General features: G+C 43.6%; 1 protein-coding gene across 1 annotated transcript in view; it reads left to right on the plus strand.

The window, feature by feature from the left end:
* Positions 1–15,934, plus strand: part of GABBR1 (gamma-aminobutyric acid type B receptor subunit 1) — a 208,009-nt gene that overhangs the window by 168,238 nt on the left and 23,837 nt on the right. Inside the window, exons 8-10 of the mRNA XM_032208492.1 lie at positions 3,807–3,941; positions 4,585–4,755; positions 10,424–10,525. Of these exons, the coding sequence (XP_032064383.1) occupies positions 3,807–3,941; positions 4,585–4,755; positions 10,424–10,525 (408 nt within the window). The remainder of the gene's footprint in view (positions 1–3,806; positions 3,942–4,584; positions 4,756–10,423; positions 10,526–15,934) is intronic.

The raw sequence follows: 15,934 nt of genomic DNA on the forward strand, positions 1-15,934 counted from the left end.
CTGGCTGGGAAGGTTGCAAATAGTGATCACATGATCCCAGGGCATTGCAGTCACTGTAAATACATGCCAGTTGCCAAGTTCCCAAATTTTGATCACATGACTGTGGGGATTCTGTGACAGTTGTATGTGTGAGGACCAACAGTAAGTCAGAACCACCGTAACTTTGAATGGACATTGACTGAAGGATTGTAAGTTGAGGACTAGCAATATTCTAGAGCAGTGTTTCTCAGCTTTGACAATTTGAAGATGTGTGGACTTCAACTTCTGGCTGAGGAATTCTGGGAGTTGATGTCCACACATCTTAATGTTGTCAAGGCTAAGAAACACTGCTCTAGAGTTACCAGTACAGGTATGGGTAGATTTTGGTGTGAGGAGGAAATTAGAGAGGAGCAATCAGCTTCTTTTGAGCCAACGATGATGTGAAATTCCCTGTCCTCAGAGCACCAGTTCCTACCCAAACCAGAATAGTCCAAAGTCAGTTGCAAACAGGATTGAAAAGCAAATGTTCCCTAAGCCAGATCTGTCTCTTGAGGTATAAACATTCCTGTCAATCACCCTCTCTGCTTCCCAACATTTCATTTTTTTAATTCATGTGTCTCCCTCGAGAAAGACTGTACAGAAAAAGACTATGCAGAGAATTGGCATGGTATTTCCAAGGAATTAGCTTTGGTCATGCCCAGTTGTTTTAATGTGCTTCCATTGAACACTCCATGTGCCGTGTTCTTCATCCATTTAGGTCTGCATGCACCATTTCTGACCGATAAAATCTTGAGCCATTCCATTTGCACTCATTGTTCTCTAATATGTGTTAGACAACTCCCCTTGTTTGTTAAGTTCTCATTCGATCATTTGTCCTTTTGTTTTTATTTCTACATGTGTTTTTTTATATATTTTCATCACGTGTACTGTAAAGGCCATTACGGGATGGGTCCTTATGCCATACGTTGCCATAATTAGACCGTGTTTTTCTTCCTAAGACTGGGAAGTGAATCAAATTCTTCCTGCTCTTTCTTGTGGATTTCCTGAGATACTGTCAGTGGGTCTAGGTGTACCTATGGATTGGTGGCCCCACCCTGATCCTGTTAATGTGGCCCTGAGGGGCATATGTCGGCAGGATTTCCAAATGTACCCATCTTGACTTCCTCATTTGCTGCAGCTTCTTGCCTTAAAGATTCTTGGACTGACTTTGGCAACTTGAGGCAGGCCACATGTCCATTTCTACCAACCTTTCCACACACATGATGCTCGTATTGAAATCCCTGTAGCTCTTTCCTTTGCCCAGCTACCCACAGCTATGTACATCAGCCCTTTTCCTTCTCCATCACCTCAGGCCCAAAGCAATGTGGCCCCACCATACTGCCCAGTTCCCTTGCACAGGATTTCTGCAAACTTTTATTTTTCTAAATTATTGTTCTCTGCTTCCCTCCAACCCTACATAGTCAGTCTCGGCTCACATCCATTCCTCTACCAATCAGTCTGTCTGGTCGTCTGTCCCTTCTCCCACACACATCTCCCCTCCTTGCCCTGCCTGTTTCCCTCTCCCTCCCTGTCTTCTGCTCTCCTGTGGTTCCCAGTCAACTGCTCCCACCCCCCATGGCGTTCCCTTTGTTCCCTCCCTATTGAAGCCCGCTCCCTGGTGCTGACAGGTTGCCGTGGCAGCGCCTGCCTGAGGTTTCCATGGAAACCGATCCTCTTTCTTGGGGCGCCGATGCCCTGAATAATTCATCATCCCCTTGCGGTGGAGGCTCACAGCCAGGAACAGGATGGGGCACATGGGGTATGTGGTGGTGGTTTAGGAAAAAAAACAGCAGAAGGGTCTTGGATGGCACATTTATTCAAAGAGAGACCAAGCAAGGTTGGGGTCAGATAGGATGTGCACAGTTAGGGAATTAGTTGCTCAAGCCCATGGAAGGTGTGGAGAACGTTTGGATGGCCAGGATGACAGTAACATTTTCCCATGGCTAGAGAGCACAATGGATAAAATGATAGTGCAGGATGGGCAGGGCCATTGTTTTTTGGTAGGAGTTGGATTTTTTTCCCATTTACTTTTTTGGTTAGGTTAAGGCTGCAGTTGAGTGTTTTCCATCAACACATTTTTAGGACGCTGCCACCATTTTTGGCAGCTGTGGTCTTAGTTGGCTGTGGGGAATCACAGAAAAGAGTCTCTCAGGTTGCCTACTCTGCCTTAGTGGGAGGTGAAGTTCCATCAGTCAACTTGGCTCCAATCCCCAACCTCTTCATTGGAAAGTCCTCGGGTGACTGGAAATTGAGAAAATGGCCTGGAAAATGGCAGTGCGGGGCGTTTATGAACTGTTGCTCACAAAATGTTACGGACCTGCTGTTCACAAAGTCGCCAGCATCGTGTTCAATACAAGGGAGATTTTATTCCTATTTATAGTCACCATCAGCCTGAGTGGCTTAGCTATGCTATGCCTTATTATGCCTTATTAGTGGAAATGTAGGGGGAAAGATCCTTTGGTCTGCTTCTCCATGGTGAAAATCTATCCTGTCTATAATAGGTTGGCCTTTTCTTTCTGCACGTTGGCACAGAAATGGACTGAAGTTGTTTCTGACCAGTAACGTGTCCATGGAAAAGTCATTTCATTCCTTATGTGAACCCCAGTGAATTCCAAGGAAGGTGGGGCCAGACCTTTTCAGCTGTCCTGCTTACTACTATGAAGCCTTCTAACCTAGAGTTGTTTCTAGACGAGACGGATGACCCATACATCTAATAAATGGATAAAATAACTGTGTTTTCCTCATCCTAGGCATCTTCCAAGCATTATAGACTTGAGGTCCCAGAATTCTCAGCAGTGGACATACTGGCTGGAAATTCTGAGAACTGAAGTCCATGTTTTTAGGAGAGACCCAGATTGGTGAAAAGACTGTCCTAACTTAGTACCTTCATTGTTCAGAACAGTGGTGGGATTCCAAATCTTTTCCTACCAGTTCTATGAGAGCGCACTTCGTGCGCCCTCGGTGTCAGTGCTGGTGAGCGGAGCTGTTTTTAAGCTCAGCTGAGGCATGGCAATCCGCTCTGCTGTGTGAATCAGATGAGCTAAAAAACAAGAGACTATAGGGCAGGGAATGACAGGGGTGGGAGGGCCAACCAGAGACGGTATTTGCCAGTTCTCCAAACTACTCAAAATTTCCACAACCGGTTCCCCCGAACCGGTCCGAACCGGCTGAATACCACCTCTGGTTTAGAAGCTAGGGGAGTAAGGGGTATAGCGTGTCTATGGTAAACTGACTTTTCAGAGAAGCCATTTCCTTCCTTGTGCAACCCCATTGCAATCCAAGAACTCTGGTCTATTGACAGTGGCCTCATTTCTAGGTCTTGGCAGAGCAGTTGGCAAGTATATGATATTAATTTTTTTTTTATGGAGCAGGGATCACAAGAGGGCAGTGGTCCATCTGTGAGAGGAAGGTTCATTGGCAAACCAAGTGCTGTATGCTTTTCTATGCCTACTTAACAAATTACCTTCTCACTTTACTACAAAAGCCTTTTCCCATTCCATTCTCCCCGAATTTACAGGGCCATTTAACTCTTTCTATTATTAATTTTGTCCAAGCATTAATCTTCCATGTTTCTTCTAGTCGTTCTAGTTTGTAACTGGTTCATGTTCGGGCTCCAATAAAGTATTTTATGTACAGCTTCTTGCCTAGTATTTCATATGAAAATAAATTATTAGGAACTGTTCCCTGAGTTTGACCAGAATTCTGAGTGGGGTGCATGCAGGACGATCAACAGTTTGGGATTCTTGGTGATGAGGTGGTAATCTCTATCTGTTCCTCACCACCTACAGTGTGAACCTGGTGTGGCAACAAAATTTATGTATGAGCTCCTCTACAATGACCCCATCAAGATCATCCTTATGCCTGGCTGCAGCAGTGTTTCCACCTTGGTGGCAGAGGCTGCACGCATGTGGAATCTCATTGTGGTAAGCATTTCTCCTGTTGATATTGAGATAGATAGATAGATAGATAGATAGATAGATAGATAGATAGATAGATAGATAGATAGATAGATAGATAGATAGATAGATTGATTAGATAGATTAGATAGATAGATAGATAGATAGATAGAGAGATAGAGAGATAGAGAGATAGAGAGATAGAGAGATAGAGAGATAGAGAGATAGATGATAGATAGAGTGAGTGAGTGAGTGAGTGAGTGAGTGAGTGAGTGAGTGAGTGATTTTATGGGAGAAGCCAACTCTAATTTTGACCCTGCAAGTTAAAATTTTCAACCTGAAACACACAAAGAAAAGGCTTCAAATTAAAAAAAGATTCAAAGTACTATACCTTTCCCTTAGTATCTTACCCCACGTATCTATGATACCGTAGACCCCATCTTTCTCCATGCATTGTGAATGGAAGAAGGTAAAATACATTGGAAGACTCTGTGACCTCGGCTGAAGCATGTCTAGATGCATAGGAACGGATGTCTTCCATGTGAACCAGACAGATCTGCGTGCACGTACAAAGAGGCAGAAAGGAAATCTTCATCTCAAAGTTAGCGGAGGGATGTTGGATGTCTCAACCTTCCTGTCTTTAATTGTGTTTCCATCTTCTTCTTTTCAGTTGTCCTATGGCTCCAGCTCACCAGCCCTTTCCAACCGCCAGCGTTTCCCCACCTTTTTCCGCACGCACCCATCCGCCACACTGCACAATCCCACCCGTGTGCAGCTCTTCAAGAAATGGAGCTGGACGAAGATTGCCACAATCCAGCAGACGACAGAGGTGTTTACATCGGTATGCAACCCAAAGCGTAGACCCTCCCCGGCTTAATCTCTTAATCATTCTGTAATTTGCATCAGGTTCCAGAACGCTCGCCTTTAAATCTTACCCTGATTGTAACCCCTGGTCCCCATCCTAACCACAACAGGTTTTCAAGTCTAATACATTGTCCTTGCAGTTTGTATATATAAACCGCATTGTTTCTTCCAGAGGTTCAGTACTGGCTGATTTCCAAAGAAACCAAGGACAATTCATTGATTAATTACTGCAGTTATATTCCATCTTTTCTTATCAGTGCTCAAGATAATGTACGTGGGGGTCTTTCATTTTATTGCTATAGCAACAGTGAAATAGGTTAGCTTAAGAGAGAAGCCTGGCCCTATGATTTAGTGAGGACTTGAAAGTATATCTCCTCAGTCCAAGACTAGTAATCACTACACTGCCTGTGTTCATAAATCTCTTCTAAAACTACTTCATTCCAACTACTTTCCAGAATTTCAATTAATCAGTCCATCACCTGCTACCTGATTCTTTTAATCACAGATGCAAGGTTTTAAAACCAGGACAGTCTTTGCGCAGAATATTTGTTCTGGCAATGGACAGAGGCTTTCTCCTATACCAAACATGCCCTACCATTGTAATCCACAGTAGAGGAAAACTGGTGTATTCCTGATAACCATTAAGGCCTTGAACTACATCTTTACTCCCCCCCCCCTCTCGGTAATTGATGATTCCAATAGAGAAAATTAAAAAATAGTCTAGAGAGACAATTGCAGTGAAGACAAAATCTTTGTTGCGTCCTTGACATTATGCCAATCATTGTTGGCCAGGGGATACACACAATGATGTTTCACGTTTACTGTATGCAATGATCTTTAAAATATCTTGGCAGCATCCTTTGCTTCAGAAAAGCCCCGATTCTGTAATAATTGCCAGTCGCCAATAAAATTGGCAAATCATTCCTATTTCAGGGTATGCTTTCATTACCGTCTAATTGTGTAGTTGCTTTAAGTTCCTCTTTTGAGCAATAGAAACTCCCCAACGTATAAACTAATTGAATAAATAAATATAACCGACACAATCTTCAGCCTTTTCAGAATCTCCACACATATTATTTCATAAAAGACAAAACAAATAAAAAAAGATCCTTCTCATAGTCCTAGCTCTTGTGCTTCCAAAATAAGATTTTATAATGCAGTGTTTGGTGAGATCAGAAAAAAATGGATCTTAAAAGTGGACAAGGAACAAAATGATAAGGAAGGATATAAAAAGGTACAAAATAGGTGGTGACTGGCTCAACATTAGTAACTGTGAGAGAGATTGAGGTGTCCTAATGGAACACCACTTAAGTATGAGCTAGCAATGTGCTGCAGCTCAGGGGTGGGTTGCCCCTGGCATTACTGCCGGTTTGTGCGTGCAAAGATTTTTGCTACATGCCTGTACGCATTTACACAAAAATAGGTCTGCACATGTGCAAAACGTTTAAAAAAGAAACATTAAAAACCATTTATAAAGAAAAAAAGTAAGTGTGTGCAATGACAATTGTTCTGCGCATGCGCAGAACTGAAAATCAAGATGGTGGCACCATAGGAGAACTGGTTCGGGGGTGTGGCAGGCCTGGGTCACTGCCGGTTCCAGCAACCCAGACCACCAAACCACTACCAGTTCGGCTGAACCAGTCCAAACCGGTAGGAACACATCTCTGCTAAAGCTGCCCAAAAAGCCAGTGCAGTCCAGGGCTGCATCAGCAAAGGGATAACATCGATCATGAGAAATGACAATGCTGCTTTACACTGCGCTAGTGAGGCCACATTACTGCATCCACATGGTAGTTACCGCAATACAAAAAAGTTGCTGAGACCCTAGAACAGAGGTATCAAATTCACATCATCACAGCAGTGTCACGTGGCGTATCAAGACTTCACCCCCCTTCGCTAAACCAGGTGTGGGCGTGGCCAGTGCGTGACACATCTAGCCCGTGGGCTAGGGGTTTGACGGCCCTGCCCTAAAAGGTATGCAGAGAAGAGCAACAAAGACGATTAGGCTAAACTGTATGATGAACAATTGAGGGACCTAGGTATATCTAGCCGAGGGGTGTCAAACTTGCATCATCACGTGACGTATCATGACTTTTTTCCTCTTTGCTAAACCAGGCATGTGTGTGACCAGTGTGTGATGCATCAGGCCTGCAGTCTGCGAGTTTGACACCCCTGGTCTAGCCCATCAAAGAGAAGGATTATGGGGGACATGATAGCTGTTTTCCAGTACTCAAGGGCCTGTTATAGAGAAGCAGGGATTCGTTTATTCTCCAAATCCTTTCTTATTCACCTCCGTGTTTGTAGCTATGTTCTTTTTCATATTTTGCAATATCTCATCTGATCTTTCATCTTATTGCTGTTTGCCACTTGAATACATACTAAAAACACTTCATTTGTATAAATGCAGCCTAATTCATATTATCTATGGTAATTGCTTCCCCTTATATATTAATTTCATTAGATTTGAGTTTCCTAATGCATATACTACCGCTAATATAGTTTATCTACCAGAAGTAACATTGCAAGTCTTAAACTTCAGCAGGGTATTGAATAGCCACGTGTATCTCTCTCCCAGCACTAAGACCCTCTCCCTGAATTGAATGCACAGAATTAAGAGTAAGGTCTTTCTCCTTGATTGTCTCTGAAGGAAAACCCATCTGAAGTTTAATGCTTCCTCTCTACTGCATGGCATCTCCGTAATTACTACTGTACATAATCCTAATCTGCTTTTCGATTATTAGCAATATTAGCAACCATCCCTTTTTCCTACACACAAATGGACAATTTAAACTTCTGGCTATATCTCAGGCTTGAATATCCTTAGAAACCCAAATAAAGGTTTCCTTCAAAATGTCTGGACTAAGATATACTGAAAATGTGCACAATAGGAATTATTAAAAATGAGTTTGTTCCAAAGTGTGATCTTTGGACCAGAAGAAACACTGACTGGTTGAGGATTACACACACACAAACACCCAGAGTCCCCTCTGTCTCAGAAAATCCAAATTCTGGATATTTGGGGACTCTCCAGAATCATGGGGGTGGCCTGTTGGAAGAGAAAGTGGCAAAAATTATCCCCTCCTTAGTCTCTGGCTTTCTGGGCAAAATTTCATTGAGGATGCTCTTAGCCATGTAGGAAGTGAAATCAATTCCATATTTATTCAGTAGACTACATAGTATAATGTAATATAAAGAGCCAATTTGGTGTAGTGATCAGCATCAGGCTAAAAACCAGGTGACTGTGAGTTCTAGTCCTGCCTGAGACCAGATGACCTGGAGTCGGTACTGCCTCTCAACCATAGGAAGAAGGAAGGAAGGAAGGGCAGACCACTTCTGGGGCGGGGTGACCTTTGCCAAGAAAATTGCAAGTTCTAGTCCCTGCAGTTGCCAGGAATCAAAAGCTGGCATGAAGGTGCCCATATATGGTGAAATAACAAGAATTGTGCTGTAATTCTCCTTCCACGTTTGAGTTTTTCAGCCTGAAGTTAGACAGATGAGAGGGAGTGGGAGAGGTTGGGATGCGAAAAAGGAGGAAATGACAAGAGAAGAAGTAATGAGTCTCATAATATGCTTCCAGACTGCTCTCTCTAGCAGAAAATATATTTTCAGGACCTTTCTTTTTTCTCCTTACTGAATTTTAATAAATGTCAACTGAGATCTCAGCTGAGGGCTATTTGTCTCAACGATGTCCTAACAACAATTACAGCTTCCTCTTTCAGAGAAGGGGGGGGGGATCCCACAAATAGCTCCAAGAAAGAAGAGGAGCATTTTCACCAGCTGTTTTCCAATGTCTATCTCATTTATGCAAATGTGAAACCCCAGAATTATTTTTACATGAGCTATGACGGGCAAGCGGGCTGAAGCCCTGCATCTCTCACAGTGGTATATTGCCACTAGCACCCACCGGGGATAAGCGATCTTCCTCCTGCCCAAACTTGTTCATCATTTTTGATTAATCTTCAGTCCATCATCAGAGAAATTAAGAAACTGTGGGTGATCAAAGCAGCTCTAATTAATGCAGACCAGGACTGATACAAGCTATGTCTCATAATACTTGCACATTGTTGGGTATTATCGTTATCACAGTTATTATTATACCAGGGACACAGCGGAACAGAGAGATCTGTACTATTAGAATCACAGTATATGTTATATTTTTCACTTCTTTGAAAAAAAATATTTTAAAAGAAAAGCAGCTCCTGGACCCTGGAGACAAATGTGCTCCTAATCCCAATTGCGGCTCTTAGGCCATTGATTTCAACAATTGTGAAAGTAACAATGCTACGTCCGCTTGAGTTCATGCCAGCTATACAAGTATCCAGCTAGTTTTAGATAGTTGCACTTAACCTTTTCTCCTTGTATCCCTAATTCTACTTTGCTTCCTGTTTGTGGTTTGCTTCCTCCCTGGTTCCTCCTTTGAAGGAGTAGCACCCAGTCGTGCAAATATTCTCTTTACTCATGGAAAAGTATTCCTTTGCTTACAGAAGGGCTGTTTATCATTGGGTCCAAGAGCTTCAACGGGGGAAAGAGGCATAGAAAAAGAAATGTTTCTTTTCACATAGAATTTGATCCGTTGTGTCTATTTTTCCTGAATAGAAAGAGAGATGTGTGTACATTAGAAAACACTGGACGTGTTAAAAGAGGCCAAAGTATGTGAAATAATAATACGCTAAACAACTTATTTTGTATTTGTCCCCATGAATTAAAAGAAGCTGTATAATGGGAGCCAGGGGTGGTATTCAGCTGGTTTGGACTGGTTCGGCCGAACCAGATGCTAATTTTATATCTAGTTCACTGAACTGGTAGTTGGAAGGACTGGCTGGCCCCGCCCACACTGCCCCTCCCCTCCCAGGAGTCTCCACGCTCCCCGTTCATCATGCTAGGTAAGTGCAGGACCCGCAAGCTCGGGGGTGGGTGGGTGTGGGAATGGACCTCCCGGAAATCTGGAAATGGCTGTTTCCGGCCTCCGGAGGGCCTCCGGAGCCCAAGAGAAGCCATTTTTGCCCTCCCAGAGCCTTGAGGAAAGCCTCCAGAGGCTGGGCAGGGCGAAAACACCTCCCCAGCTGTAGTGCAGGAGGTCGAGTAGGCCACACCCCGATTGCCACCCCACCCCCCCAGCAACCAGGCAGAGAACTAGTTGCTAAAAATTTTCAATCCCACCCCTGGTGGGAGCTCTATAGTGCAAAACAAGAATCTGCCTCCGAGATTTGACTAGGTATTTTTGTACAGCTAAAGGGTTTGTATCTTTTGAGAACATAGAAGCTGAAATTCCAAAGTTCTGTTTTCTGCAGAATCCCAATGGCTGGAGATTTTATAAGCATAAAACTGACATTGCTATTTTCATGGTTTTTAACCTGTTGCATGTGATGACTTTATGCATTGCGCTATTTGTATGGTCATGTTTTATTGAATAAGTTGATAGCTGGGCTGGGTTTTCAATCATGGCTTGGAAAACAGAATCACTGGATTTACACAGCAGGCGAACTGTACTGTGCTTTGTTTGGGGTTGGCTTATTATTAGTTTAGTAGCATGAGATGCAAACTCAGAATATATATTCCCCTATGTTAATGTAGTTTCTGAAGTACATCTTTATCCAGGTGCTTGTATCTTTGTGGTCATGATACCTCCTTCTTCATTCCCACAGACTTTGGATGATCTGGAGGAGCGAGTCAAAGAGGCTGGGATTGAAATCACTTTCCGCCAGAGCTTCTTCTCCGATCCTACGGTGCCTGTCAAGAATCTCAAGGTATCAGAATATGTCTGACTGTCAAGGGAGGGCAGGTTGGGATCCACAATACCTCCACGTCGAGGTGGCACAGTAGGGCAGGCTACTTCAGCTGACTGCTAGCTGCAATTTGACAGATCGATTCTCACCAGGCTCAAGGTTGACTCAGCCTTCCATCCTTCTGAGGTGGTTAAAATGAGGAGCCAGATTGTTGGGGACAATAGGCTGACTCTGTAAACTGCTTAGAGAGGGCTGGAAAGCACCGTGAAGCGGTATATAAGTTTAAGTGCTATTGCTATTGCTATGCAGCCTTCCCCAACCTGTCACCTTTCATATGTAGAAGGAGTAAGCTTGCAGAACAGCCTGAGAGTATGTTAAGGAAGGTTGTCCTCCTTCGTCCCCAATCGCCAGCTGCATAATCGCATGGGTGAAATTTGACAACAAAATAATAGGCCTTTGGCAGAGTTGTCATGAAACGTTTCTCTTGCAAATTGAAAAGCAGCATTGGACACACGAAACCTTTACAAAAGAATTTCCTACAAACATGTTAGCCTGGAACATCTCAACATGGAGGCTAAAAGGTGGATAATTCTAAACAGATTAATGATTCTGCTGAATAAATTGGTATATTATTATGTAACCTTGTTTTTTTTAGAAGTGAACCCATTTATCCATGAACTGTATATGATTGAGCGTGTGCCATTGAATTAATGTTGACTGGTGTTGTACATGTTTCTGTGTGTGCATGTCTGTATCTGTCGGTGTATATGTGTATCTATCACATGTTACTAGATTTGTGGACTCCTTGCCTGTGTAAGTGCTTTGTAGTTGGCTTTGGAAATGTATGCGTAGGCTATCTAAGATTCATTAGATTAGCAAAAACCAGAGATGAGGGGAAAAGGCACTGAGATTATGGGTTATTATGGGTTAGCAGGTGATAGGCTACCTGCCGACCTGTCCCCTACATTTGCTGGGATCAAATATTTTTTTAAGTGATGCAATTCAAAGCTGCAAGTATGTTTGCTGCGATTATGTGAAAATAATTTCATACAAACCCAATCACCTTTTCAAGGGCTCCTTATCTTGAGATTTTTGGAATTTAGCTTTTGAACGGAATGCAGTGCAACTGATACAGCCTCTTTGAGAGGCCGTCGTCCAGAAAAGTTGTGTTGGAATGTTGAATTAAATGAGTCATGGAATCATAGGTTTGAAAGGGGATCTAAGAGGTCATCAAAACCAACCCTCTGCACACTGCAAGATTCCCTAAATCATCCCTAAAAGATGATTATCCAATCATTGTTTAAAAACTTCAATTGGGAAAAACAATTTCCTACAGTAGCCTAGTTCACTGATTAACCACTATTAGTTGATATAGGTAGTCCTCAAATAATGACGAGAATTGCAACCAGAATTTCTGTTGTTAAGAAGATGGTTGTTAAAGTGAATTGTGGCCAAATTTATGACCTCTTTGCCCTGGTTGTTAAGTGAATCACTGCAATTGTTAAGTGCATCAGGTTTCCCCTATTGACTTCGCTTGCCAGAAGGTGGCTGGGAAGGTCAGCAATTCCATGACCCAAGGATGCTGCAACCATCGTAACTTGGGTGCCAGTTGCCAAGCACCCAAATGTTGATTACATGATTCTGAAGATGCTATGATTATTACATCACTTTTTTCAGTAGTGTTGTAGCTTTGAACAGTCTCTAAACAAATGGTTGCAAGTTAAGGACTTACCTGAAAGTTCTTCCTAGTGAAATGTGAAAGCCATTTTGATTTATTGCTTATGACACCAGATTAGAAATCAGGTGATGGTGAGTCCTAGCACTGCCTTAGGCACAAAGCAAATTAGGGAAGCTTAGGCCTGTCTGTCTGCTCAGCCCTAGGAAGAAAGAAGAAGCAAGAGCTAATCACTTCGGGAATATTATCAAGAGAACTGAAGGGGCTTGCCTAGGCAGTCACACCAGGGTTAAAGCTGACTCAAAGGCACTAAATGGTAGAAAGATGATAGATTTTATGTATGTATGTATGTATGTATGTATATATGTATATATATGTATATGTGTATATATATATATATGTGTGTGTGTGTGTGTGTGTGTGTATACATACATACATACATACATACATACATACATATATATATTGGGTAGGTAGGTAGGTAGATGATAGATAGATGATAGATAGATAGATAGATAGATAGATAGATAGATAGATAGATAGATAGATGTAGGTAGGTAGGTGGGTAGATAGATAGATAGATAGACAGACAGACAGACAGATAGACAGATAGACAAATACGGTAGGTAGGTAGGTAGGTAGGTAGGTAGGTGATAGATAGATAGATAGATAGATAGATAGATAGATAGATAGATAGATAGATAGATAGATAGATAGATAGATATGATAGATGTAGGTAGGTAGGTACAGTAGGTAGGTAGATAAGTAGGTATGGTAGGTAGGTGATGATAGATAGATAGATAGATAGATAGATAGATAGATAGATAGATAGATAGATAGATAGATAGATACGCTAGGTAGGTAGATACGCTAGGTAGGTAGATACGCTAGGTAGGCAGGTGGTAGGTAGATACGCTAGGTAGGCAGGTGGGTAGATAGATGGATGGATGGATGGATGGATGGATGGATGGATGGATGGATGGACGGATAGGCAGAGAGAGACCGATAGATGATAGGTAATCTGTATTTACCTCCTTGAATTTTCATCCCACTACAGGTAGTACTCCACTAACAACCATTTGTTTAGTGACCGTTTGAAGTTACCACAGCACTGAAAAGAGTGACTTATGACTATTTTCCACACTTAACAAACGTTGCAGCATCTCCCTGGTCACGTGATCAGAATTCAGCCATTTGGGCAACCACCATGTATTTATGATGATTGCAGCGTCCCGGGCTCATGTGATCACCTTTTGTGACCTTCTGACCAGCAAAGTCAATGGGGAGGCCAGACTCACTTAACACCAGTGTTACTAGCTTGGTAACTATAGTGATTCACTTAACATCTGTGGCAAGAAAGGTCGTAAAATGGGGCGTAACCCGCTTAACAACTGTCACGCTTAGCATGAGAGAAATTTTGGGCTCAATTCTGATCATAGGTTGAGGAGTACCTGTACTACTACTCTTACCCTGTGGAGCAAGTAAAAATAAGTCCAAACCCACCACAGCCCTTCAGCTGTTATGCTCCCTCTCAAATTTTCTCTTCTGCAAGGTAAACCTACCTAGGTCTTTTAACTATTCTTCATACAATGTGGTTCCCAGTCCTCGGCAGACCTTCTCTGGACGGGCTCCAATTTATCAATGTCCTTTTGAAACTGGGATCTATGGCCCGACCAAGGCAGAACAGAACAGGATAATTACCTCCTGCGATCTGGATGCTCTTCAAGAGGCCATGGTCCTTTTTTTTTCTCTTCCATCTGCTTTAATTGTCCTAGGGAACTCGTATAGGGTTGTCTCTAGATGAGAAATCCCTTTATGATCTTTTCCTACTGTTAACCTTTCCAGGAAAAAAAAAACCAAATGAGGCCCCCTGGCCTGCATCCAGCAGTGCAGCTTAACCCCCCCCCCCCTGGATCATAATTGCTCTGGGCTCCCAGACAGGACAGATTCATCACAGCCGGTTTAGCCGCCTGTTGAGAGAGAGAGAGAGACAGAGCGAGGAAGAGAGAGAGAGAGAAAAGCTACCACTGCGATTCTGTTGTCCTCGTGGCAGCTGCCAGTCTCCAATCTAAGAGATGGGCAGACTCTCATCCTTCTGATGGTTGCTACTCAGGAAGGAGGTGAAGCCTCTGGAATGAATGCACCAAATCAGTGGTGGGTTCCTACCGGTTCGGATTGGTTCGGCTGAACCGGTAGTGGTTTGGTGGCCTGGGTCGCTGGAACCGGCAGCGACCCAGGCCTGCCACACCCCCGAACCGGTTCTCCGCCATCTTGTTTTTTGCTTCTGCACATGTGCAGAACAATTTTTATTGCACTGTGCATGCGCACGCAGCATGCATCAAGGGCACACGCACACGCAAAGCACCCATGAGCAAACCGGCATGAGTGACTGCCGGAACCCATCCCTGCACCAAAAGCCATCTCAGTAGCAGCACTTAAGCTTTTCGTGGATTCTTTTAATAAGCGGAGCAAAGTTACAGTGAACATCAGCTGGTAGCAGTCAGATGGCTGTGACCCACCTCCTTTCCTAATGGGAAAGGCGTTTGCCTTTGTTCCTATGGAAGGAACTCAGTTTTGTTGGGACAGGCCGAGGGCCTCCCTTTCCCTATTCTTTGCAGCATTTCTCAAGCTTGGCAACTTTAAAATGTGTGGTTGGGGAATTCAGGGAGTTGAAGTCCACACATCATAAAATTGCCAAGGTTGAGAAACATTGCATTATAGCAAGGGTCACCAACTTTTTGGACCTCAGGGACCACTAACTTCATAGTTTAAAATTCCGCAGACCACTAATACGATCTGCCTACCGGCTGGGTGGGTGTGGCTAGATGGTCATGTGACTGGGTGGGTGTGGCCAACTTGATGTCACTCATGTCGAGGGGTGCCTCGCTGGCTGTACTCGCCCCTTCCCTCCCAGCCACTCCTTGCCTCCCCACCTGGCCTCCTTAGGGCCTCAACAGGAAGCAGTTGTGGGAGCTAAGCAGCCACCACGAGAACGAGTTGGCAAAACAGTTCAGTTCAAATTGGATCTGACTGAGAAGGAGGCTCAGCAGAAGCACCTCACTGACAACTATGAGCATAGGCTTTCCAAGCAGAGGGAAAACTTGCGGGAGTGCAAATCCAGGTATTGACGCCCGGAGGCTCAGTGGGGCTGAGATGGTCAGCCAGTTTCAGGCCATGATACAGTTCCACTGGAGCAAGGCCCTCTGGCTCTTCTCCACCAGCGGTACTTCCCTCCAGCTTTCTCCCAAAGCCCCGAACTAGGAGGCTGAAGCAAAACCCAAGTCGGAATTTCTGCCCCCTTCTGACCCACACAAAAAGACCCAGAAGGGGGAGACCCTCTGCAGCAACACAGGTTTTCGTTACACATATCCATTCCAGGGGGTGTAGTTTGAGAATCTCTGTTTTAGTGTAATGTAAAAAAATGCAAATAATCTTTCTGTGGACCACCAACATTTTCTCACGGACCACCAGTTAGTGACCATTGCATTATAGTCATTGCAGCAACTCCCCCCTTCCCACTTACTGCAAGCTATAATGATGCCGGAACACTTGGGCCCTACGCTTCTCTTCCCCAATTCCTAGAAGAGACCAGGTGCAACAGGTACTTCCCACGTCTAAAAATTGAATGGCCCAATTCAGCGGTGTGCATTAATAATTGATGGCACAGAATGACAGATTTGTCAGACCTGGCTCTGCCAGAATGGAAACAAGAAGCTAGGTGCGGGCTTCACCAAGCGCCTTGTCTGCTTCAAAAA

Source organism: Thamnophis elegans, chromosome 2, assembly GCF_009769535.1.
Source record: "Thamnophis elegans isolate rThaEle1 chromosome 2, rThaEle1.pri, whole genome shotgun sequence".
Lineage (NCBI taxonomy): Eukaryota > Metazoa > Chordata > Lepidosauria > Squamata > Colubridae > Thamnophis > Thamnophis elegans.